Genomic DNA, 26,580 nt, shown 5'->3' on the forward strand with positions numbered 1-26,580 from the left:
AGGTTTGATTTTTATAAGTAAGTTTGACTGTCATGGAGAAGTATGGTTGGAGGACAAAGGATGTGGTCTAATGGTAATAAACTGAGGGGAGGCTTAGCAAGGCCTGTTTGTTCAGATTCTTTTCTATGCCCTATGTCTTCACAGATAAGGATATTCCTTTCCTCTGGGTAAAGGGAGGGTACCTGTCGAATGAGGGTCTTATGACCTGCTTCAGGGGAGAAGAGCAGGAGGTCACAGGACGGCCTTCATAGGTTTTATCGTCTGCTTCAGGGAAGAGGGGCTGTGGAAGGTGAGAGAGACTTTCCTGCTTCTGCTGTTTGCTCAAATGCCAAGATGCCATATTTTGAGAAGTCCTGAACACCATCAACTTCATGTGTGTCTTTAGGCAAATTACTTAAGACATCTAAGCCTAAGGCTCAACTATAAATGGGGATTAATCATAGGATCTATTGGCCGGACGGGCGCGGTGACTCATGCCTGTAATCCCAGCACTTTGGGTGGCCGAGGCAGGTGGATCACGAGGTCAGGAGATCGAGACCATCCTGGCTAACACGGTGAAACCCCGTCTCTACTAAAAATACAAAAAATTAGCCGGGCGCGCTGGCAGGCGCCTGTAGTCCCAGCTACTCGGGAGGTTGAGGCAGGAGAATGGCGTGAACCCGGGAGGCGGAGCTTGCAGTGAGCTGAGATCGCGCCACTGCACTCCAGCCTGGGCGACAGAGCAAGACTCCGTCTCAAAAAAAAAAAAAAAAAAAATCATAGGATCTATTTCCTGGGGTCGTGAGGATGCAATGAGATAATTCCTGGCACATGTGTTTACTTAATAAATGTTGGCTGTTGTCATCTTCATTAGTGTTGTTGTCAATACCTATATATTTCTGCTTCACTTTGATCTTTTTTTTGTTTTGTTTTGAGACAGAGCTTTGCCTTGTTGCCCAGCCTGGAGTGCAATGATGCAATCTCCTCTCACTGCAACCTCTGCCTCCCGAGTTCAAGTGATTCTCCTGCCTCAGCCTCCCAAGTAGCTGGGAGTACAGGCGACCGCCACCATGCCTGGCTAATTTTTGTATTTTTAGTAGAGACGGGGTTTCACCATGTTGGCCAGGCTGGTCTTGAGCTCCTGACCTCAGATGATCTGCCTGCGTTGGCCTCCCAAAGTGTTGGGATTACAGGTGTGAGCCACCACACCTGGCCAATCTTTTAATATATAATTATTGGCATTAGGTAACGTTTTTAAAATCTCCTGTTATGATAATTGTGAGTTCATAAAAATTAAAGTTGATATGGTAAATACCATTATAAGCAGAGTCAAAAGACAAGTGACAAACTAGAGGAAATATATGTATTTGCAACTTGTTACATAGACAAAAAGGGTTCATTTCCCTAATATGAAAAGAACTACAACTCAATAAAAGGAGGGACGCTCATAAAGCCTTTTATGGTGATCTGTTTCCACCTAACTGTGCTACAGGTGTCTCTGATGCATATTCTCAGAGCCTATCAGGAAAATCCTAGAATCGAGAAGGGCTTGGGACACAGAGAGCTAGTGGGTGTGATACAGACATGAGTGTGTAAACACACCTGAACTTGTTGTTTTCCCCATGAAGTAGCTCCCTCTCAAAAATGTTCTGTTACTGTCAATGGCAGCCTCATATACACCCATTGGACCCATCATCACTGATTTTTCCATCTCCTTCTCATCCAGAAAGTCACCAAGGCGTTTCTATGTTTCTTTTGTAATTTTTATCTTAGGTTTGGGGGTACATGTGAAGGTTTGTTACACAGGTAAACATGTGTCACGGGGGTTTGTTGTACAGATTATTACATCACTCAGGTATTAAGCTCAGTACCCAGTAGTTACCTTTTCTGCTCCTCTCCCTCCTCCCATTCTCCACTCTCAAGGAGGCCCCAGTGTCTGTTATTTCCTTCTTTGTGTTCATAAATTCTCATCATTTAGCTTCAGTCTGTGTTTCATTCATAGTTTCATTCATGGCTTCGTTCATTCATTCACATCTGCTCCAGTCTTTCCAAGCCCACTGCCTGTTTGTAGTTGAGACACTCAACATCACCCTCATGACTGGACTACTACCATGGTCTCCTTTTTTTTCTTTCTTTTGTTCCCTTCTCCAGTCAGCACAACACATCATACCCAGGTTAATCTCCCTAAAACATGGTTTTCATCTTGGGCCACCAACCTACCCTAAAGCCTTCAGTGGTTCCCCACCATGTAGGATGAAGTATAGCTTGTGAACTTGAGCCTCAGGTCCCCCGGACACCCTTAATCTGATTCTCCTTCCTTCGGTCTTTCTCACTGCTTCACTCTAGGAACCTTCCAAACATCTAAACTGTTTGCCTGGCCTAGCCCACCATGCCCATTTCTGCCTTCATTGCTGCCCTCCCTCCTCTGTGTTACGCCCTCTACCTGCCACCAAGGCCCAGCTCAGGTCTGGTCTCCTCCAGATGGCTTTCCTAGGTCCGCAGCCCTCAGCATCCCTTGTTTCCTTACCTCCTGCTGCATTTATTGATGGCCTGTACCTCTCATCTCACACACTTAACCTTTACTGCCTATATTGTTTTAGGTAGGCTTTTTTCATTAAAGTAGAACATACATACAGAAAGCCACACAGATCACAGAGTAAAGGACTCAGTGACTTTCCATAAGATGGACACACCCAGGTCATCAGCATTTCCCTCTTCTGATATGCACTCTCCCTAACGAGATGGTAAGCACTTGGGAGACAGAACTACTTTCATGTGCCTCTTTGCATGAAAATGCATAACATCAGGTGCTCAGCAATATTCCAGATCAGGAACTGAAGCTAAGAAAGAGATCCAGGTTTTCACAAATAAGAAACATGTAGAAATGTCCCCTGCCCCCTTGATTTGAAGTAATATAATTTGGCAAGTCTTGTTCAGAAATTCCTTGATGGGAACCGATACATTAGACCTTTAAATCCAGTCTAGACAAGTGCATGTCATAGTTTTCTCTTTCCAGACTTGGGGATGTACATGGACATCTACAGCATTAGTTTTCATTGTCATTTTGTCCAGCAGATATTTATCGATCAGATGCAGTCTACTAGATAATGTTACAGTACAGTAGGATTCAGCTTCTTCCTCTATAGGGCTTATATTTTAGTGAGTCATTAGAAATAATTGATAGACCTAAAAGACTTAAGAATAAAGATACATTGGCGGGACACGATGTCTCATGCCTATAATCCCAGCATTTTGGGAGGCCAAGGCAGGAGGATCACTTGAGCCCAGGAGTTCAAGACCAGCTTGGGCAACCTAGCAAGACCCTGTCTCTATTAAGAAAATAAATAAAAAGGAAAAAAACAAAGAATAAAGATATAACAGGCTGAGCATGGTGGCTCGTGCCTGTAATCCCAGCACTTTGAGAGGCCAAGGCAGGCGGATCACCTGAGGTCAGGAGTTCAAGACCAGCCTGGCCAACATGGAGAAACCCCGTCTCTACTGAAAAATACAGAAATTATCTGGGTGTGGTAGTGTATGCCTGTAATCCCAGCTACTGAGGAGGCTGAGGGAGAATAGCTTCAACCCGGGAGGCAGAGGTTGTGGTGAGCTGAGATCGCGCCACTGCACTCCAGCCTGAGTGACTGAGAGAGAGAGAGAGTCCATCTTAAAAAAAAAAAAGATGTAACAATAACTAAGCAGTAAGATAACTGAAAAATTGCTAGTAAATTATCTGTTACTAAATCATAAACATAGAGGACAAGAACAGAGGTAGGAAGGGTGACATGAAGATTGGCACTGGCACTAGGGACGTCTGGGTGAGAAATCCATTTGTTGTGATGTTATCAAAAGGTATGAAAGAACATGGCAACTTACAAAGGTAAAATAAATACAAGGGTAATGATGGCAGAGAGATATTTAAAAACATCATAAGAAATACCATACGGAAATACTAATTTTCCATAGCACTTTACAGTTTACAAGGTATTTTTTATTTTTTTTAAACCCTGCTCAGTGAGCACACCAGGTACTTGTACTTGCTTTTTTTTTTTGGTTTATTTGTTTGTTTGTTTGTTTGAGACAGAGTTTCTCTCTTGTTGCCCTGGCTGAAATGCAGTGGTGCAATCTCGGCTCACCGCAACCTCCGCCTCCCAGGTTCAAGCGATTCTCCTCCTTCAGTCTCCTGGGTAGCTGCGATTACAGGCATCCGCTGCCATGCCCGGCTAATTTTGTATTTTTGGTAGAGACGGGGTTTCTCCATGTAGGTCAGGCTGGTCTCAAACTCCCAACCTCAGGTGATCTGGCTGCCTCAGCCTCTCAAAGTGCTGGGATTACAGGCGTGAGCCACTGCGCCTGGCCTTGTACTTGCTCTTATGAGGTCTTTGCGCATTATGATCTTTTGCCCCTGTTGTGGTTGGTCCAGTGGGTGGTGTCTTCTGTCCACAGTCACACAGCTTACATGTCCGGGCATGAGTTTAGAATCCAGCACTCTTCCCACAGCCTGCTCTTGCCTTAGTGGCCGTGAGAATTTATGTTTAGTTATCTCTTTCAGTTTTTCTGTTACTGCATTGCAGTCACATCCCAGCTAACTTCATGATTGCTACATTTGCTATTTCCTTAAACCTGGAGTAGGAGAATATCCCTGGCAGATTCATGCTGTCTGTAGGCCATCTGCATAAGGTGAAGTGAAGTCATGGGTTGGTCACTTGCAGCTCCTCACTGTGGCCTCCCCACTACTTGAAAACATGGGCACACAGAGAAGAAGGTAGAGAACTCACAGGCTGCCAATCCTTAAAAAGTAACTTGTTGAAAGTATTATGAGTTTCCTTTTAGTTTTCTTTTGTATTGTCTTTTATTGCCTCTTTGGTTATAGCTTTTCTGTACCTAGAAGGCTTCAGTTTGCAGAGCTATAAATCTGTCAGTCTTAGTGACGTATCTTTCACTTCAAATTAATGTTCAGCAAAGGGATTAGCAGATAACCATTTCAGGCTGAATTTCTTTACGTAAAAGGGTGGATATGGTTTAAGCAGGCTGCCAAAGCCAGGAAGAGAAGTTAATTGTGTAAATCAATGCAGGCAGGAGCTGATCACCTTTCTGAAACACAAGACAATGCAGCACACAACCTCTAAATAGATCTTTGGGGTCAAGTTGATGTCATGTTGAAGAATCAATATTTACTGGGCTTTATAAAGTTAGCCTTTAATGAACCCTCAGCCGTTTTGCTAGGCCATTAATTGCAGGAAGAGGAAAAGCAATGGTGGCCAAGGTCCATGTGTGTGGAGGTTGTATAAAAATAAGTGAAAAGACAGTCGCTTGTCCATGTGCAAAGGTCCCCTCAAGCATCGTTGGGGACATGTGTCGCAAGCCTTTCTTGGGGCCAGGTATGGTGGCTAATGCCTGTAATCTCCGTGCTTTGGGAGGCTGAGATGGGAGGATTGCCTGAGTTTAGGAGTTGAGGCCATGATTGCACTACTGCAATCCAAGGCACTCCAGCCTGGGCAGCAAAGCGAGAGACCCTATCTCTAAAAAACAACCAAGGCTTTCTTGGGATTGTACTGATGTTTTAAGAAAGAGCAATTCCTACATCCTAACAGAGGAAGGTATGCTCTTTACTCTTTGATGCTCCTTATTCAGGCACTATGGCTGCATTTTCCTGGGGTGAATTCTGATGTCATTTTGGGTCCTGCCTTATAAATGTGGTAATCACAAAGTCCAGTCCCTCTTGGAGTATGTATGGTTCATCCCTCACTCTGACACACTTGAAAGCTTTTATAAAGTACAGGATCATAGTAAAAAGTATTTATTTTAGGTCGCTGGCTTGAATCCAAGTCTAATAAAGGTATTTGATAAGTAATCACTTGTACTTATTCTGTTGGCAAGTAGAAGTGTCCCTTGGGTTGTTCTGTGTATATGTGCATGCTCTGTGTCCCTCAGTGGTTTGTCTGAATCACTTGTGAGTCAGGAGCCTTATCTTCTATTTATTTTAGTCGGCGCTCCTAACAAATGGCATTGATTAGACATACGTTATGTCAAATTTAACCCTGGTGCAATAAAGCCGAGATCCCTGCATGGTCAGTCACTGGAAGTCAGAAGCAGCCTGGTCAGACTCTGTGAGTCAGGGTGTGGCCACGGGGCGTTTGCTATAAGTTTTTGATCATATCTGGTCAGTAGATGAATTTTGGATTTGACTTTTCAGACCTCTTTCTCTGGTGCATTTGTCAGGGGAGACTTTAGAATTAATCAGAGAGAAGAGCTGGCTGTTCTTTTCTCACTCCCACCGCCATCCCTCCTCTCCTGGATCATTATTCAGAGTAAACACTGAAAAGAAAAAGTAAGAGAGGTTTGTTGGGATTTTTGTGGTTTGGTGTTTTTACAAGAGAATCTGATGTTTAATATTTTCATCTATACTTTAAATATTCATTCTGGGTTTTCTTCCTTTTCAGTTGTTTGAGAACTTCTACTTTGGCTCCCTAAAGCTAAATTCAATTCACATCTCTCAGAGGTTCACCGTAGACAGCTTTGGAAACTATGCTTCCTGTGGACAAATTGACTTCTCCTGAGGTGGATCTTGGAAAGCACTAGAAACTAAACATCTTCACCAGGTGCTGAAGAAAAGTGTCTCATTTTAATTGCCAAGCAGGGATGTGGACATTTGGATGGTGACTTTCCTGGGTGGTTCCCCATAGATTCACTATTGCCTCTAATGGTGTCTACAGCCATCAGACTACCAGCTGAGATGGTGGTGGGCATAAGGAGAATTTGTGCCTATAACCCTTAGTGTGTTCTGTTTTTTTTTTCTTTTAATTTTTAAATTGTCATAAAATACTCATAAAACATACTGTCTTCACCATTTTTAAGTGCACAGTTCAGTAACATTAACTGTTAATACATTCATAATGCTGTGTGGCCGTCACCGCCATCCATCTCCATAGGCTTCTCAGCTTGTAAAACGGAAACTGTACCCATTAAACAGTAATTCCCACTACTCCCAGCCCCCGCAGCCACCATTCTGCTTTCTGTCTCTCTGGTTTTGACTATTCTCAGTATCTCATATAAGTGGAATCATACAGTGACTTGTCTTTTTGTGACTGGCTTATTTCACTTAGCATAATGTCCTCAAGGTTTATCCATGCTGTGTCAGGTGACAGGATTTCCTTCCTGTATTATACATATAATGGAATGTTCCGTTACATGTGCGTACCACACTCTGTTCCTCCATCAGTGAACACCTGGCTTGCTTCCTCTTGACTATTGGGAGTAGTGCTAATACAGACATGGGTGTGCAAATACCTCTTTGAGACTCTGCCTTTAATTCCTTTACCACCCAGAGTTTTATCTTTAGCAAAATAACCATTAAAGTTTTTTGCCTTTTACTTTGCTTGGTCTATCATTTTCCTACCAAAGTTTGTCCTCTTAATATTTGTTGGATTCCCGTTCCTTCACCCCATCCCCACCCTCATCTTCCCATGCTCCTGATGGAGTTGCAGTGTTGCAGCCCTTTTTTGTTTACTTTTCAAGGCAGCAGCAAAAGAAATTGATGATATCAGCAGGACTGTGCAGAGTTCCCTGGAAGAATGTCAGCCACAGGAGGCCCTCACTCCTCCCTCACCACGGACCAGCAGAGGGAGGCGGGAATGCTGAGGAGCCCCAGCCTCCCACCCCTGCCTCCTCACATTCTTCCTCCCTCCATGTCCTCTCCTTCTTCTCCTTCCTTATTCTTGCCTTGATTCTTTCTCTCTTTATATTCTTGAAGTGCGCTTCTGAACTCTGTGTTAAGTTGCTACATTGTGAGGACTGTGTCTAACACTGAGATTTATTATTGGGACTGCACAAATCACTTGTGAATAAAATGTTTGACGGTGTTTTTGTTAGTATGATCACATAGTTCACATAGTTTGAATTTGACCCCTTCCTGTGTTGGGATACAATGTTGCCCTCACTTATTTACCAGCATAGCTGGATCATTCATGGAGGACTTACATATTAGTACCTGGGATTGCAGGCGTGGGCCACTGCGCCCGGCCGCAAGGTTGATTTTTTTTCCCAGAAGGCCTCCTCTTTCTACGGATATTCATTTTCTATACAAATTGAGATTTTACCTCACCTCAGATTGTTGTTAGATGGCACTTGGGAATGAGTGCTCCAGGGACAGTGCCGAATTCTGAAGCTGACTGTGGAGTTAATGCCCCATCTCATCTTGATGTGCCTCTCTCGTTGGTTTCTTTCTGACAAGCCACTGGGCAACCTCAGCCAGGAAGTAAATGTCACTTCTTTTGAGTGTCTGAGACTTATGACTTAACGTTTGTAGGAAACTTTTTTTTTAAGTTTTTTGTCTTTGGAAACTTTAGCTTTATATATTGAATACCAAATTCTTTTTTTTTTTTTTTGAGACAGGGTCTCAGTCTGTCACCCAGTCTGGAGTGCAGTGGCACAATCATGGCTCACTGCAGCCTTGACCTCTTGGGCTCAAGCTATCCTCCCACCTCAGCCTACCGAGCAGCTGGGACTACAGGCGTGCACCACCATGCCTGGCTACTTTTTAAAAAAAAAAAAATTTGTAGAGATGCAGTCTCACTGTGTTGCCCAGGCTGATCTCAAACTCCTGGGCTCAAGACGTCTTCCTGCCTTGGCCTCCCAAAGTGTTAGGATTACTGCTGTGAGCCGCCACACTGGGCCCGAATACCAAATTCTAAATAGAATTGGAAATTGTGTTATTGAGGATTTAGTTATTACTCTTCCCTATGTCTTGTTAATTAATTCTTCTGAAGTTGTTTGCCTTTTTCCCTCCCTTTGTCTCACCAGTTATACAGTGGGGTTTTCCAGAGGCTCTATGACGCGACAGCATCATCACTCTGGTGGTTAATGGAATGTGTGTTTGTGTATTTCTGTGTTCTCTAGAGTTTTGTAAGTTGGTAGGTATTGGTAGAATTGGAAAATTTTTAAAATTTAAATTTTAAAAAATTCCTTTTTTTCCACCTGCAGTGGTAGGCAGAGATAAAATATTCTTTCATGAAGTCTGTATTCCAATTTTGGGGACAGTGTAGCTCTAAGGAAATACAGTTTTCAATGCTGTTGTGGAAGAGGGAGTAACAGTTTTGATGTAGAACTTTTATGAAAAAGCTAAATGGTAGAGAGCAACAACAGTAAAAGGGTTAGAGTTAGGGTTCCTCTCTCACCAAATGATAACGGGGTAAATGTTGGAGGATTTGCTGCTGCTGTGCTTACAATCAAACCTTCCTTCATATTACCGTTTTGTAATTCATTCTACACTGAAATAGTTCATTGTACCTAACACTGCTCCAGCCAGCTTTTGAGGCACTGACTTCACCCTCAATTCCTCTAAGAGGAAGAGGGAAAAAAATCTCTCACTTGCTACTTCACAGAATCAGTGTTGTTATACATAGAACTTTGTTATGGAGAGTAATTTTTATTTTAGACACATTGTAAATGTTTCTTATAATGATTATTTTTAAAGCAAGCTCTAGAGTTTCCAAAACTGGGCATTGAGTAGAATCCAGCATCGTAATAATTCAGATTTGGTTCCTGTTTGCCCTTGTACTGTGCTGGAGCTCACTGTCCTGGAGCTCAAGGGAACCCAGTGGCACTAGAGGTGTATTGAGTTGAGTCGATGGAACACCTGTCAGCTTCCATCTTGATACCATAGGGAGCATGAATGTTCAAGCTCTTGCTGCTAGAAGTGAGGAAAGTGGCTGCCGTTTTGGTTTTTATTAATAGCTTTTTTTTTTTTGTAAAATGTCCTTTTAAACGAAGACAAGTTTACTTTATGAAAAATAATCAAGTTTATCCTTTGTGCTTTTGTCAGTGTGTGTTATACTTCAATTTAAATCGGAGGCTGAAACCAGAGTTTCGCTTGAGGCCAGGAGTCCAAGACCAGCATCAGCAAACTAGCAAGACCCCATCTCTACAAAAAAAAAATAATAATAATAATAAATGAAAATAAATTTTAGCTTCCAGAAGTAACTACTCCCTATACATTTAGACATATATAAAATATGAGGAATTAAGAAATTTTTCACAAATAATAGCTAATATTAGTGGAGTGTTCACATTTGTTATTTTTTTGTACATTAATTCAGTCTTTACAATAGCCCACTTAAGTAGGTAATATTGTCCCCATTTTACAAACTGAGGCTTAACAAGGTTAAGAAATTTTCCTTAAAGTTGGGGGCAGTGGCTCACACCTGTAATCCTAGCACTTTGGGAGGCAAGAGGATTGCTTAAGCCCAGGAGTTCAAGACCAGGCTGGCAACATGGTGAGACACTGTCTCTACCAAAATAAAAGTACAAAAGAAAATTAGCCAGGCATAGTGGCATGCGACTGTAGTCCCAGCTACTTCAGAGGCTGAGGTGGGATCAATTGAGCCCAGGAGGGCAAGGCTGTAGTGAGCCATGATTACATCACTGCACTCCAGCCTGGGTGACAGTGAGTGAAACCCTGTCTCAAAAAAAAAAAAAAAAAGGAAAAAAAAATTGCCTTAAGTCATATAGATTGTACCAGCAGCTCTCGAAGTGTGGACTTTGGACTTCTAGGAGTCCCCAGGAACCTTTTAGGGGATGTCTATGAGGAGGTCCAAACTGTTTTCATAAGAACACTAAGGTGCTATGTGCCTTTTTAACTCATTCTCTCACGAGTGTTCATTGGAGTTTTCCAGAGGCTCTGTGACATGGTGACATCACTCTGATGATCAGTAGAATGTGTGTGTGTGTACTTTTGTTTTCTAGAATATTGTAAATTGATAGATTTAGGGTATAAATATATGTGTTTTCAGAGATTAACTCAGTTTGCTGCCAGTGCTTCTACTGTGCTCTTACTAGCTATTTTCATTTATACCTGCTGCTGAGTCACAACCACCCAAAATCTACATGTCGAAGCTCTAACTCCCAGTAACTCAGAATGTGACTGTTTATTTGGGGATTGGGCTTTTAGTGGGGTGATTAGGTTAAAGTGAGGCTGTTAGGGTCAGCCCTAATGCAGTCTGTCTGGTGTCTTTATAAGAAGAGGGAATTTGGACACACAGAGACACCAGACTAGTGTGTGCACAGAGGAAACGAGGACACAGCAAGAAGGCGGCCACCCTGCAGGCCATGAAGAGAGGGCTCAGGAGAAACCAGACCCACCAACAGTTTGATCTTGAACTCTGAGCCTCCAGAACTGTGAGAAAATAATTGTCTGTTGTTGAAGCCACCCAATCTGTGGTACTTTGTTACGGCAGCCCCAGCAACAGATACGCTTGCTGTAATGCAGAAGCTTATGCCAGACTCTGTCTTCTTCTGGCCAGACACTAAAGAGATTTGTAAAACTGTAAAACAGTGCCACTCTCTTACTAATTTGGGGGAGGGGTAGAGATGGTTGTTTTTCATAAAATATTCTGTTAATATGAAATGGGTACACTTATTATTTTAAAATAAAAAATTTAGGCCAGGCGCGGTGGCTCACGCCTGTAATCCCAGCACTTTGGGAGGCCGAGATGGGCGGATCACAAGGTCAGGAGATTGAGACCATCCTGGCTAACACGGTGAAACCCTGTCTCTACTAAAAATACAAAAAATTAGCCGGGTGTGGTGGCGGGCACCTGTAGTCCCAGCTATTCGGGAGGCTGAGGCAGGAGAATGGCGTGAACCCAGGAGGCGGAGTTTGCAGTGAGCCGAGATGGCGCCACTGCACTCCAGCCCGGGTGACAGTGTGAGAGTCCGTCTTAAAAAAAAAAAAAAAAAATGAAAAATTTAAATTCATAATTTGATTTTCAAATACAGTAAATATCACTATATATATAACTCACATAAACAAAAGTTCTTTGGGGTCCTCAATAATTTTTTAGTGTTAAGGGCTCCTGATGCCAGAAAGTTTGAGAATGGCTATACTATACTATACTTCCAAATGGGATCCTGTTATATATGATCTTATATAACGAGCTTTTCTCACCCAGCAATACATAGTGGATCACACTGGTCTTTAATAGATACAGATCTACCTCATTATTTTTAATGTCTGCACAATAGTCTGTTATAGGTATGCTTTATCCTTTAAGTAGGTGGTTTCTGGCTAATGAACATTGAATTGGTTTCCAGGATGGGCTGTTATGAACAATTCTGGATCTTTGTGTGTTTATCTTTTTGTGCTTGTGGGGTCATCTAGCAATGGAATTAAATGGGTTTTAAGATATATTCAGGCCAGGCACGGTGGCTCATGCTGGTAATTCCAGCACTTTGGGAGGCCGAGGCGGATGGATCACATGAGATCAGTTTGAGACTAGCCAGACCAACATGGAGAAACCCCATCTCTACTAAATATACAAAATTAGCTGGGTGTGGTGGTGTGTTCCTGTAATCCCAGCTACTCGGGAGGCTGAGGCAGGAGATTTGCTTTTGAACCTGGGAGGCAGAGGTTGCAGTAAGCTGAGATTGTGCCATTGCACTCCAGCCTGGGCAACGAGCGAAACTCGATGTATTCAATTTGGGTTTCTTGTTAGGAAACTAAGGTTTCTCTTCTCCATTTTAGAATTGCTAAATATTAAGTGCAAACAGAAAAATGTGTAAAATATATGTACCACTTAATACATATACCTAGCAGCTCCTCATGTTTGGGGCCATTGTCTTGAAAAGGCTAACCTGCCAGTAATTCTTTCAAACATTAGGAAAACCAAGCCGGGTGCGGTGGCTCATGCTTGTAATCCCAACACTTTGGGAGGCTGAGGAGGGAGGATCACCTGAAGCCAGGAGTTCAAGACCAGCTTGGCCAACATGGTGAAACCCCATTTCTACTAAAAATAGAAAAATTAGCTGAGTATGGGGATGGGCACCTGTAATCCCAGGTACTCGGGAGGCTGAGGCAGGAGAATTGCTTAAACTTGGGAGGCAGAGGTTGCAATGAGCCGAGATCGCACCACTGCACTCCAGCCTGGGCGACAGAGTGAGACTCCATCTCAGAAAAAAAAAAAAAAAAAAAAAGGAAAACCTTTTCTTTTTCTTCTTTTCTGTTTTCTTTTGAGAAAGAGTCTTGCTCTGTTTCTCCAGCTGGAGTGCAGTGGCACGATGCTAGCCCAGTATAGCCTTAACTCCCAGGCTCAAACAATCCTCTCACCTCAGCCTCTGAGTAGCTGGGACCACAGGCATGTGCAACCTGGCTCATTTTTTAAATTTTATATAGAGATAGGGTCTCTTTATGTTGCCCACACTGGTCTGGAACTCTTAGGCTCAAGCCATCCTCCTGCCTCTTGGCCTCCTAAAGTGCTGGGATTACAGGTGTGAGTCAGCACACCTGGCCCTTTTTTTCTTCTTTGTAAACTATAACTATTGGCCATTTCCTACAAGTTTTACACCAGTCATCTGGAAATTTTGGTTCTTCTTCCTAAATAGCATTACTATTGGCTTCACTAATGGGACTGGAATGTTGTTGATTAGCTTTTGACACAGGACTAGTATTGACCCAGCTTGAAGGTGCTACAGAAGGCAAGTCCCACTGGAGAAGCTACCTGGGACTGTGGGAGCCATTTTGACCCTCAGAGTCTGGAGACAGCTATTGTCATATTGATGGGCATCTTGACAGCACCTTTCCAAACTCTTTATTCTGCAACTTGGGTAACTCTGGAAGCCCCTAAGATAGCACAGGAATGGGAGAGCTGTGGTATCTGGTATCTATCTCCTAAGTGCCTTAGAGATATATAGCTAGCTTTGCTTAAAACAAACAAACAAACAAAAAAAACCAAAAAACTAGGATTGTAGGATTGAGATGGTGGAAAAGATGGCAAATTTTGATAAATCTTCAGAACTATGGGACACCATAGCCTTCTCTTCCCAACCAGAGGGAAGACTAACTTTTTAAAAAATGCCCATTATGCCCACTTAGTATGTAATTTTGCTTGCACTTCACAGCAATTTTCATGGTGGTATTACCATTAATTTTAGATAGAAAATAGGTAATTGCTCAAGAATCCAGCCAGTAAGTGGGATTCTGTCCCCTAGTCTCCACGACAGCAAGCCGTGCTCTCTCACTGTACAGCGCCAGGACACACCCAGGAAGAATGCTTTATTACTGTGAGATGAAGACGTCAATGGCCAGGGCCTCACTGCAGCACCACCACTAAATCCAACAGCAAAGGAAACAAGAAAACACGGAAAGGGAGCTATTGTTTTCTGTTTTCCCAACGAGACTCCAGCCTGAGCCACTGAGGCATTCAGAGTTCCCAGACAGGCCAAATTCAGGGTGACAAGGAACCTTGTAAGCTATGTTTTTTCCTACTGATTAAGATCATGTTTTTCATTGCCTTTTAAAATTTTATTTTATTTTTAGATCACAGCAGCTAAGTCTTTTTATAAAAACACAATCTAGGGCTTGGGTCCCAAAAGTTCACTAGGTTTTGTCCTATCAGATGATGTTTCTTCTTTAATGTATTTGTAATATAAACCTGTCCCCATTTCTGCTGTGATCTTGGGACTGTGGCCAGCCTCCAGCCTTCCCCGCTGGTATGTCAACATTTAAATCTACAGCCAATAAGGAGGGTCACAGTTTCAACAAAACCCGAAACACCTCAAACAAAACCAGCACCCCACCCCAGCACCCCACTCCCTGGCTTCCCCAGTGGCTTATTCAAACTAACTTGAAGTCAAAAAACCATAAGCAAATATGCCTTTTCCAAATTTGCAGCCTCCAAGGCAGATGAAATGGTCAGACATTTGCGTTTTAGGGTTGTCCTGGGAAGAGCTAACAAAAAGGGTGACAGCCCCTAAACAGCTGCCTGGGGAGGAGGACATCTGCCTCTGTTTCACCAGCCACTCAGTGCTCAGGCCTTGCCTTGCGCAACGCGGTGCCGCTGGGGAGCAATGGTTCTGAGCAGCCAGTTGTTATACGGCTTTTGTCTTAACGAAGCCACGCATTACGGTAGAGCCATAACTCGCAGGAAGCCAGCTGTCAGGGCTGTGGCGCAGGCCCCTCTGGGTGGGAGGCAAAGGGAGAAAAACAGTGTCTGGCCAAATTCCCTTTCCGACACCTGAGCCTGGCTGGCTTTGTAACCGGAGAGTTTTGCGCCCTCTCCCCCATCCCATCTTCCCCGGGGAGATCCTGGGGCCCTTCTTGCTCTCCATCCTTGGAGGGAGCTCAGGGACATTTCGGGATTCTGATTTCTTGGTCTGCAACTCCCTGTGTGCCAGGCGGGGCTGGGCCCCGCTGCGGCTGGCTGGCGTTTGGCGCTCTCATCCAGAGAGCGCTTCGCTTTGAAATCTACCCACTCCTTTTTTTTTTTTTTTAAACCAGGTATGATGATGTCAAACGTGATGCTGATGCTACAGTTACAGCCCCTGCTGGCGCAGCCTCTCTGATTCTCTCTCCCTCTCCGCGTCCAGTGCTGGGCTTTTTCAGACAAGTGCATCTCCTAACCAGGTCACATTTCAGCCGCGACCCACTCTCCGCCAGTCACCGGAGGCAGACCGCGGGAGGAGAGCTGAGGACAGCCGCGTGCGCTTCGCCAGCAGCGGGGTGGGAGGAAGGACATTAAAATACTGCAGAAGTCAAGACCCCCCAGGTCGAACCCGGACCACGATGCGCGCCCCGGGCTGCGGGCGGCTGGTGCTGCCGCTGCTGCTCCTGGCCGCGGCAGCCCTGGCCGAAGGTGACGCCAAGGGGCTCAAGGAGGGCGAGACCCCCGGCAATTTCATGGAGGACGAGCAATGGCTGTCGTCCATCTCGCAGTACAGCGGCAAGATCAAGCACTGGAACCGCTTCCGAGACGTGAGTCCGCAGGGCTGCCAAGGCAGAGACCCGGGGTTGCGGGTTCGGGGATTGAGCTCCGGGGTCTGCGGGAGCGGCCGCTGCACGTCGCAGCCCAAGGCTCCGCAGCCCGGCCGGCTAATTACACGGAGAGTAAACAGTACTAGGGGTCACAGCCCGGCCGCCCCTCCCCTGTCCCTGCGGCCCGGGCCGGCGGCCCTGGGACCCCCCAGCCCCGGGACCCCAGCCCCACACCCGCCCGACGCTCCGGGGGCGCGCGCTCCGGGGTCTCCCCTGCGGGCCGGGAGTGGGAAGGGGTGCGGGGCCGGGGGGACCCGGACTCCGGCTGCGGCTGGACCCCTACCCGGTCCCCAGCTGCGTTGTGCGAGCCGCCCCCGGGCCTGCCCCAGCCGCTGGGATGCTGCAGGCTGCACATACGGGGCACTGCAGCACCGACAGGTCTGGGTGGGGCCGGCAGTGAGGGTGGCATCGGCTCGCGCGGTGCCCTCTGTTCCCACCGTGGGCTTTGCGGGAGGGGGACAGCATGGGACCTGAGTGTGGCCGGGGCTCTGGGTCTGGGGTCCCAGCAGCCTTCCTAGGCGAGATTGGTGGAAGGCGTGTCCGTACAGGGGTGGGCTGGGGTCCCGGTGCAGAAGGGCGCGCGAGGACCCAGGCTGGTTTTCCCGGACCAACCTTTCAGGGGGGAACCCAGCCTGGAGAGAGGGGAGCAGCTCGGAGCCGGAGGAAGGCTCCCGGCCCGGTGGGCTTGAGAAGCCGGGGAGAGTCCAGAAGCTGGGTCTGGGGGCCCCCGGCGGGCGCCGCCCGAACCCCGGCGTAACCTTGGGCCGAACTCCGCGGGGTGGGGGCGGGGGGGGTGGCTGCAGCACTTTTGTTTACCCGCACCTGTGGATCAGAGGGGAAGTCGCAGGCGGCGGCCCGGCGGGGCCAGCTCCTTCCTCCCGGCCGGGCCGGGTTGGGGGCTGGGGAAGCAGGAGTGAGGCAGGGCGGGCGGAGGGTGTGGCTGGACCCCGAGATCGTTGAGGGTGCTGTGGGGGATGGGCCCGGATGCGCCAGAGGCGACGCCGGCTGCTCCTGGCGACCTGGTGCTCACCGCCGCCCTGACCCCAGAAAACCTCTTGTAGGACCCCGGCCCTTACTCCTCCTTCCCCAGATTCCCTCGTCCGACCCACCCAGTACAACGCAGGCCACACCATGACCTCTCCCGTTTTCTCTTAAACTGCGTGCATCCACAAGTTCCTTGGAAATTTGTTTAAAACACACATGCTTCATAGGCTATCCAGCCAAGTGATGGGAAGAGGCAGAGATTTGGATCTTTTTGTTACCGTCAGACAAGTGACTGTTTCTCCCCAAAGTCAAACTGGCAGGTTGTAATTCACAGAGGAGAGCAGGAACCACGGGCAGCCAGGTCTCCAGGATGAGTGGCAGGGCCCCCGATGGGCTGCTGATCTCCGCCTTCTCCCCACACGCGACCTGTTCAGCCGCAGGAGCCTGGAGCTCCGCGAGGCCTTCCCGAGGCACCTGCAGGCCCGGCGCAGATGAGCCGCAGTCTCCTGCCGCCTCCTGGGCAGCAGCCCGGCCACAGCAGCGAGGGGGCGGCAGCAGGCTGGCCCATCCGGAATCCATGTGTCACTGGCCTAGGCCTCCCTCCAACTCGCTGGCTGTTTGATCTGCCAAAATGGGACCAGTGAAGGTCAGAGGGAAAAGAAATGCTTAATCAGAACAGGAAAGGTTTAAAATAAAAATTCCTCCCCTCCTCCCTTCTTCCACCTGCTTCCAATAGCCAGCTCGGTGGGTGAGAATAAATGACTTACTGCTTGACCCCATGGCACTGGGCTGCCCACCTGTCTCTCTGTATTGGTGCCAACCACTTCCCCCTTCCTCTCATGCTCATCAGAAGAAAGGCACTAGATTTGAAAGTCTTCAGGACTTGCACATATAAGATTCATGGGAAAGCTTTAGGTGTGTGTTGATTTTGGTAGCCTCAGGCTTTTGTAGGGCAGATGTCCTCTAAAACCCCATTTCAGGTAGTCCTGGCTGCAGGAGGACAGGGTCAGGGAGAGAAGTAGGACAAAGAAGGCTGGGCAAGAGGGCCTGGCCCTGGGGATCTGTTGACAGCCTCTGCAGAAAGGCAGGAAGGAGGCTGCTAGCTCAGAGCCACTGCATTGCATAACTCTAGGGGTGCCACAATAGAAATGGTGCCCCCTGAAGTTGTGCAGTGCCCAGACAGTACACAGGGTCCCCGCCAGCACTACAAACATATCCCTCTTCTGCCAGAAGAAGCCCTACTTCCTGCCTAAGGGCTGAAGGCACTCTAACTGGGCCCAGTAGCAACCGGCTTTATATTTCCATTAGGCCAGCTCTTTGGAAAATATGCTCCTTGGTTCCTCAAAGGAGAGATGGGAATTTCGTTTGAACCCCTTAAGGGGTTGCAAGGTTGAACTGGGACCTTGTTCATAACCCCAGAATGGTACAGGGTCCCCCATTTGCCCCAGTAGGGTGGAGGCAAGCAGGAGGAGTGGGATACTCTTGGGGAGCAGGCTTGGGAGGGAAATGCCTTATTCAGTGGTGTGGACAGAACTGAAGGGGGAACTTGAGGGAATCGTGTTGAAAGGGTCAGGAGAATGAAGAAGAGCAAGAAAACTTGGGGAGTTGCTCCACTTTGGAATTGGCCAGAGCTGGTTGAGAGGAAGCACAGCTTAGCATCTTTCTCTGAGCACCAGGATTATAGGGAAGGCAGGATTTACCAGTTGAGTAATCCTCCCCTCCAGTGGGCTCAGGGCTCTTACAGCCTGTGCCTGGGTCGATCTCTTCTAATGCTGGGTGCCCGGCTGCCAGGGAGGAGGGGATTCTGGCAGAAGAGGGGGGAGGTTGTGGACTCCGCCTGGCTCCCTGGCCTACAGATCTAGCTGTACCCTGCCCTGGGCAGTCCTGGGCTTTTCCAAGCCCTGCTCCCCGATGCTCCTACCTCCCAATTCACTCCCTGCACAACTGGGTGGAATTTAATGTAGGTCTTTGGAACAAAGCATCTAGGGCCTAGAGGGATGGACACTTGGAGGAGACAGGTCCATTACACAGCATTCTTCAGGGCAGGCTCCACAGAGCTTGGCTATGAAGAACTGACTGTTCTTTTTCTTCTTGGCTCTTCTCTACTTTGTACTCCACTGCTATGAAGTGTTCATTATATTTATGAGTGTCTCACACACTGCTTGGCACCCAGGAGGCGCACAGTTCATATAAGTTGAATCCCTGGTGCAGTGAGCATTCAATCTGCCATTAAATTAAATTAAATCAAATTAAAGCACTTTAATTTGAGTGGTCTCTTGTGCCTCTCAAGGACCTGGGAGATAGTTATTGTTACTTTACAGCCTGCCATTTTATGGTTGTAGAAACTGAGGCACAGAGAAGTAACTTACCCAAAGGTCAAATAGCTAGTAAGTAGCAGAGCTGAGATTTGAATCCAAGTCATCTTACTTAATTTTGTTTTTCAGGGAATTCTAGGCCTCACCCTTAGTGAAAGTGAGAAGGAAGGGTCTACCCTGAAGAGCAAAGTCTACTCTGGCTTGTGTCCTCTGAGCCTTCAAGGATGCCCTGAGTAGGAGTGTCACCTCCTAGGAAGGTGGGCCAAAGCCCTCAGTGTCTCCAGCATCCTGCCTATAGCCTACTCCCCACCCAGGCCTAGCAACACTCCAGAGGCAGCTCTCCACCCAGGAGGGGCCAGGGTGCAGTGTGCTGGGACAGCTCTGGCCTGGGTGCCAGTTCGGGCTCTGCCGCTGACTGGCCCCAGGATGCTGGGCTCATCACATAACCCCTCTGAGCTTCGATTTCAGACTAGGAAACTGAAAGGGATGCATAGGTGTGAAGGCACCTTGTCAGGGGGCCGGAGGGCTTCCAGGGCAGGTACTACGCTCCTCACCCACGGAAAAACCACCAGATGGGTCCTCATTTCTGGGGCTGGCCCACACCATGCCTGTCCCTGTGAGAAAGACGTTACTGCACGTTCACTGTCACTCATTCACTGCAGATCTGAGCCCTTCCTGTATGCCAGGGACTTCATCATGATCCTGGGGTCTGGTCCAGGGATATTGTTACCTGCTGGCTAACAATATCGTGTGTTTAGGAACACCAAGAAGGCAAGTAGCAAGTAGCCACAAAGGGGCTCCCTCCTGACCACCCCTCCCTGCTTCCCACCCCACACACCTAAACCAGCGCAAGTGTGGGGATGCGCTGCGCCGATGTCTGTGGGTAAGTGTGGGTGTGTGAGAAGAACCCAAAAGTGGGTCAGGATGGATTTCATAATTGGGGTTTGGGTCCTCTGCCAGATAAAGTGACTAAAAACAAAACAAAACATATAACAACAACAACAACAACAATTGGGGTTTGAGAATGGGAGGGTGGGCCTTTCCCTGACCTCTCCTCCACCCCAGCTTCTAACTGGAGCTGGAGCAGTGTCAGCAGAGTGATGGGCTCTTGAACACCCGGCGAGACTCCAAGCCTGGGAAGAGAGGGAGAGAAGAGCCCTCTTTGCCTGGAGAGGCTGTCGTATGCTACTCCAGTCTTGCAGCAGCCTGAGAGGATGGGAAGCCAGCAGCCTCCCCTCCCCTTCTCAAAAAGGTCAGAAGGCTACCTGGAGCACAGAAGAGCTCTGTCCTACCCTAAGGCCCAAGGGCCAGAGAGAGCGCTCTGCTCATCTTCCCAGTGAGGGGACAGAACTAGCTGTGTGACCTTGGGGCAGCCACTTCACCTTTCTGGGCCTTGATTTTCCTGGTGGTTTAGTGGGGAGGTGAAACCAAATCATCTGCAGAGGCTTTAGCATGCTGTCACTCCAGGAAGAGCCTGGCAATGGCCTGGCCACCCACAGGTATACCCTGCTTATCCTACCACATCACTGCCACAGGCTGGGTGGCAGGTCTTTGGGTTTAAGGAAGAGATTCTCTTTTTTCTCCAGAGAAAGTACCTGTGACCAGATTAGGGGAGGGTGTATATTAGCTGGAGACCAAAAAACCTGAGAAATGGGGCCTAATGGCATCTTGGGGCAAGCACCAGGCTGAGGATACACATATCATCTCTCTTAGGCGTGGGCTGCTGTAACAAGATACCAGAGATGGGGTGGCTTAAACAACAGAGATTTATTTTATCCTCACAGTTCTGGAGGCCAGGAAGTCTAAGATCAGGATGCTGGCAGACTTGATGTTTGATGAGGGCCCTCTTCCTGGCTTACACTTTTCTCATTATAGCCTCACATGGCTGAGAGAGAGAGCATGAGCTCTATGTAGCCTCTTCTTTTTTTTTTTTGAGACAGGGTCTCACTCTGTCACCCAGGTTGGAGTGCAGCGATGCAATCCTGGCTCGCTGCAACCTCCACCTCCTGGACTCAAGCGATCCTCCCACCTCAGCCTCTCAAGTAGCTGGGATCACAGGCACACACCACCATGCCTGGCTAATTTTTGTATTTTTTGTAGACAGGGTTTCACCATGTTGCCCTTGCTGGTCTTGAACTCCTGGACTCAAGCAATCCACCCATCTCCGCCTCCCAAAGTGCTAGGATTACAGACATGAGCCACCATGCCAGCCTCTAGCCTCTTATACAGACCCCAATCTCATCATGAGGGCCCTACCCTGATGGCTTATCTAAACTGAATCCCTCCCCCAAGGCCCCGCCTCCTAATCGACTCCCATTGGAGGTCAGGATTTCAGCATATGGGTTTAGGGGGACACAAACATGCAGTCCATAACCCCGTCTCTGCGCGTCCCCTTGCAGGAGCAATGTGGGTCTTCTAAGAGTTGTGGATGGGAAAAATGTATGCCCAGGCCTATGCCTGGATACACAGTTTAGATACCACTGTGCCCAGCCTCAGTGTGCAGACCTGGCCCAGCTGTGGCTCTTGAAGTGTGCCAGCCTCTGACCGCCCAAGGGCTTGGCCAGCATCCAGTTGCAGGTGTGGCTCCTTCCTTGGGGTTCCTGCAGCATTTATTGGCCATAACTCATTTGGCACAGGTTGGATGCTGCCTCATAGCATCACTTACACTGCGGGCTGTATCTTCAGAGTCCTTCTGCTGGTATTTGTAATGTGTGTTTGTCACATTCCTCCCATCTTGATCCCCTGAGGAGAGGGTCTGGGAACAGTCAGCCTTGTGTACCTTACCACCCCATCCCCAGAGCATTGCATGGGGTGTTTGGCACACAGTAGGTGCTCAATGTAAATGTGTGCACTGTGGCATGTTAGAGCCAGACAGGATCTCATCCAGCCCGTTCTCTGCACCCCTCCCTCTCCTCTCCAAGTAGCAGTTCTGTGAGTTCAAGTAAAGAGGGGCTGGGGCGCTGGTCTGACTGTGCTGGTGATTTGGGGAGATCTCTTCCTCTTCCGGAACCCCAAGAGGTTGGGACAAACACAGCAACAAGCCCAGCTCCCTGAATTTCAGTGATTCATTTGTGGGATAAAGGAGTGAATGATAAAATGAAGGACGACTGTCCCCGGGTCTCCCTGTCCTTCAGCCCTCCGTGCCTGTCCCTGGCTACAGCCAGTCTCCCACTTTATCCGTGGAGAGGGTGCTCTGAGCCTCTTCCCCACTCCCACACCTTATTATGCCCACAGAGTGGGCCAGCCACCTATCAGACATGTGGATGGTGGGGACAGGGCTCCCTCAGGTAGAGAACAGATTCTGTAGGGTGGGGCGTCCAGCCCCCTCCTGCTGTCTTCCCCAACACCTGCCAGTCGGTCAAGACTGCCCTGTATAGAAGGACAAGCCAGGCCCGGCTGGTGTCTTACCTCTGCCTGGATGCAAACAGCTTGCTCCTTCCCTGACCCCTTGTCCCCAGGCACAGGGCAGAGGACGTGAAGGGTCTGAAATCGTTCGGGCTCCTATTCTGCTCATCTCCAAGTTCTCAGTTTGGAAGAACTGGGGGAGCAGAATCCTGGAGACTCAGAAGCACTGAGCCCCACATTTCACAGGCGAAGAAACAGGGCCAGAGAAAGGGCAGGCACCTGCAATCCCACTCTTCTCGTGGTCCAGGGCTCTTCGCCTGCACCACGGCCTGTGGCTCAGCTCCAGCCCTGGGGTCTCCCTCAGACCTCCTTGGGCTTGAATTCTGACCCCCACCCCCATGTTCCAGAAGGGAAGCCAGGGTCCTGAGGCAGCTCAGAACACAGCCCCGGGCCCCTCACACCTCCCACTGTTCTCTGCCCTTTATGCACTATTGGGGCCACCGCCTGGAGCAGGGACCAAGGACTAGGGCAGCCACCAAGATGCCACTGGACCAGCAGGGAGGTCAGGCCCCGGGCATCAGGTGGGTGTTGGCGCAGGCATACCTGAGCCCAGGCCCAGCCCGGCTCCTGGCACGCAGGGAGTGATGATAAGCACATTTTTGCCCTCCAAGGAAATTCCTCTGAGGGCAGAGGAGGTGGGAGGCCAGAGTCTTCTAGATGCCTGTCTCCTTCTGTTTATCCAGGCCTATCACAGCCTCTGGCGCCCCCTCTAAGAGAGGCGCAAGTATTTAATGACTGGCCCCTCTGCCCCCCGCCCCTTCCCAGCCACCCCCACCCCCTTGCAGGGACACTGCCTCCCCAGGTGCCCTCTCCCAGGTGTGTGATGAGGTGTTAATCCTCAGTGGAGGAGGATCCCAGGTGTCCCCACTGGGCCCCACCTTGCTCTTTTCTGGGTTCCTCTCTCTGTGCCCTGTGGCTATTTCCAGGGAGGGCAGGAGGAGGCCACAGAGGCAAGCTTCTCTCCAGTCCTGGGCCTTCTTCGGTGGACTGGCCTCCATCACAGGCTCCGTTGCCTGAGGAATGAGGCCAAAATAATGGCAGGTACAGGGCCTCTCAGAGGCTGAGCCAGGCCTGGCCCACTTCCATTTTTAGAGATTCTTGATCTATTAAAAAATGAAGAAATGCCGTAACAGGGTTAGGGAAATTGTGGTGTATTCAGTCTTATGATGACTGTCTTCTTTCCGTCCTGTCGCTGTGCCTCTGGCTGTGTGTCCTCAAGTAGAGACAATGTCAGATGTCCATATTGAGGCACCTTGTAACACTGAGACCCTACAGAGCCTCTGCCCAGCCCTGCCCCTAGGCTCCCCAGGTGTGTGCCAGAGAACCCGGGGTTCAGGCGTCCTGTCTTGTGTCTTTTGAAAGTACGGAGCTTCAGTTCACAAAGTGCTCCTGCAGACATGATTGCCTGGGTTCTTCTGCAGCTCAGAGGGGAAGGCAAGGGGGTCATCCTTATTTTACAGCCAAGGAAGCCAGTCCAGCAAGGGAAGTGACTCACTTGCTGGCAGTCAGTGGCAAGGCCAAGCAGGAGCCCAGGCCCCCGAGTCCTTGGTGGTGAGGGGTGTAGGGGGTGAGGTCTCCCTGTCACACTGTGCTGCAAAGAAGCAGGTGGATCTTGACCCCATAAGCCAGGGTCTGGAGGGCTGCTCTTCTTTGCTGATTCGCTGCTGGGTCCCAAGCTTCACACCAGATGGAGAAGCTGGGAGAGATTGGGTTAATTCAAGCTGTGAAGTGAGCGGGTGATTTGGGTGCTAATTAAAATGACAGGAAGTAAACAGCACTTGGAAACACCCAGCATGTGCCCCCTAAGCCCGACTAGGCCTGCGCACTCACTGCTGTCTCCCCCAGCTTGGCTCAGTGGGCACTGTCTCCATGGCAACTGAGCTGCGCTGCAGAGATCAAAGCTGAAGATGGGTTAGCTCCAAACCAGCCGAACCAGGGGTCGTGTGAAGGGGTTTCTGAAAAATGCCTGGAGAACGGGGGCCCCCAGGTGTCTTCCCCTTCCACCGCCAGACCCTCCTCTCCTGGCTGCAAAACTCCCTGCCTAGGACTTGAAGCAGAGTTGGTGTGGTAGGAGAAACCACCTGTGGGCTGGGATTGGGCCCCCTGGGACCCACCCCTGGCCTAGGACTTTTTTCATCAGCTAACATTTATGGAGTGCTGGTTAGGGGCACGGATTCTGGACTCACAGTTCTGGGTGCAGCACTCTTCTCCTGTGCGATTGCTGTGTGACCCTGCCTAAGTCACTTAACCTCTCTGAGCCTCAATTTTATCATCTGAGACATGGGGATAATAATAGTAATGTTTCTTAGAGCTGTTGTGAAGAGGAAACAAGCCAGTGAATGTGAAGTGTTTAGCATAATGCTTGCCACGTGGTAGTTGCTATAAAGATGTCAGCTATTGTTAGGAGCGTGTATTACTAGGTACTAGATGTTGGGCATAGAGAGAAGAAATTTACATGGTCTCTGCTCTCAAGGAACTGGCTATCTAACTAGGGCGGAGTGAGGCAGAGGCGACATTGCCTGGTGTCGCTGGAGCAATGGTAGACTTCTGTGAGGCACGGCTGGCCTGAAGGATAAGGAGTGGGGCTCGAGAAGATGATGGCTGAGCTGGGTTTTGGGAGATGAGTAGAAGTTCTGGGGCTGATGTGAACTTGCATTCTGGATGGAGAAGGCGGTGCTGAGGTTTGGCCATGCTGGAACCTTGCAGGAAGGACCTGGAGCTGGGGTAGAAGAGAAGATGGAATTTGTTCTGTAGGTGACTGGGAACCCGTGAAAGGCTTTCAAAATATAATACGTATTACATTTTTTATTATTTTAAAAATTTATTTTATTTTTATTATTTATTTATTTATTTATTTTTTTGAGACGGAGTCTCACTCTGTCGCCCAGGCTGGAGTGCAGTGGCGTGATCTCGGCTCACTGCAAGCTCTGCCTACCGGGTTCACGCCATTCTCCTGCCTCAGCCTCCCGAGTAGCTGGGACTACAGGCGCCCGCCACCACACCCAGCTATTTTTGTATTTTTAGTAGAGATGGGGTTTTACCGTGTTAGCCAGGATGCTCGATCTCCTGACCTCGTGATCCGCCCGCCTTGGCCTCCCAAAGTGCTGGGATTACAGGTGTGAGCCACCGTGCCTGGCCTATTATTTATATTTATTATGATTATGATTATGTTTTTTCCCTTTATGACAAAGTAATATATGTTCATTGCAGAAATTTTGGGGAAAGTTGGAGAAAAGCAGAAAGATGTCAGAATTCTCTGTATTCCTACCCAGCAGAGGAAATGACTGTTACCATTTTGGTATAAATCCTTTTCACCTACTCACTTTCTTTTTCCCCAAAATGAGATCAAACTGTATATTCAGTTTCAAAGAGAGAGAGACCGGGTCAGAATTGTGTTCTGGAAGGATCCAGGTGGCCGCAGCAGTGTGGAAGATAGTGGGAGGAAGGAGACCCTCAGGAGGCGCTGCAGTTTTTTGGGTTGGGGTGGTCTGGGCCGGTGGGTGTAGGGCAGGGAGGGCAAGTGAGAGGGATTTGGGAGGGGAAGGGGCAGGACAGTCTTTGGGTTGGCGAGGGTGGCACGGTGAGCGTGCTCGGAACGGGCCTGGAATTGGAAGCAGGAGCCTGGGTTCTCCCAGGGCCGGCCTGCTCCTCAGCACATCTTGTATCGCTTTGTGTGAGGCACCCTCGGAGGGAGGAAGAATGGCTGTTCGTTTTCATCCCAGAGGCCCTGTGTTTGGGGTGAAGACACCCAAGAACATAAGCAAAATATTAGACATAAGCACAGAGCGGGAGGGACCTAAGTCCTGATGGCTGGCCCAGTGGTCTCTAAGCTGCCTGCCTAGAGCCAGCACAGAAGCCTGGCCCGAGCTGGGTACCACCCATGAGATTTCAGGGGTCTCGGGTAGCATGTGCGTGCTGGAAGGTTTAAAAAGCTCCTTGGGGAAGGGCACAGTGGCTCATGCCTGTAACCCCAGTGCTTTGGGGGGCTGAGGCAGGAGGATCACTTGAGCCCAGGAGTTCGAGATCAGCCTGGGCAGCATATCAAGACCCTATCTCTATGAAAGAAACCACCACAACGAAAATTAGACAGGCATA

General features: G+C 48.6%; 2 protein-coding genes across 6 annotated transcripts in view; both read left to right on the forward strand.

The window, feature by feature from the left end:
• ASCC1 (activating signal cointegrator 1 complex subunit 1) overlaps positions 1 to 15,363 on the forward strand; it is a 130,720-nt gene extending 115,357 nt beyond the window's left edge. For 2 of the 4 annotated variants that reach the window (XM_054503425.2, XM_054503424.1), the window contains exon 10: positions 6,420 to 7,349. In XM_054503425.2, the coding sequence (XP_054359400.1) occupies positions 6,420 to 6,536 (117 nt within the window). In that variant the 3' untranslated portion in view covers positions 6,537 to 7,349. Of the gene's footprint in view, positions 1 to 6,419; positions 7,350 to 7,494; positions 7,846 to 15,247 lie in introns of those variants that run through there. The other 2 variants (XM_063670506.1, XM_063670505.1) reach the window with 2 other exon arrangements.
• A 158-nt stretch (positions 15,364 to 15,521) lies between these two features.
• The window catches only part of SPOCK2 (SPARC (osteonectin), cwcv and kazal like domains proteoglycan 2), a 29,225-nt gene continuing 18,166 nt past the window's right edge, over positions 15,522 to 26,580 (forward strand). For both annotated transcript variants that reach the window (XM_054503433.2, XM_054503434.2), the window contains exon 1: positions 15,522 to 15,721. In XM_054503433.2, coding sequence (XP_054359408.1) covers positions 15,533 to 15,721 — 189 coding nt within the window. In that variant the 5' untranslated portion in view covers positions 15,522 to 15,532. The remainder of the gene's footprint in view (positions 15,722 to 26,580) is intronic.

This window comes from Pongo pygmaeus, chromosome 8 (assembly GCF_028885625.2).
Source record: "Pongo pygmaeus isolate AG05252 chromosome 8, NHGRI_mPonPyg2-v2.0_pri, whole genome shotgun sequence".
Classification (NCBI taxonomy): domain Eukaryota; kingdom Metazoa; phylum Chordata; class Mammalia; order Primates; family Hominidae; genus Pongo; species Pongo pygmaeus.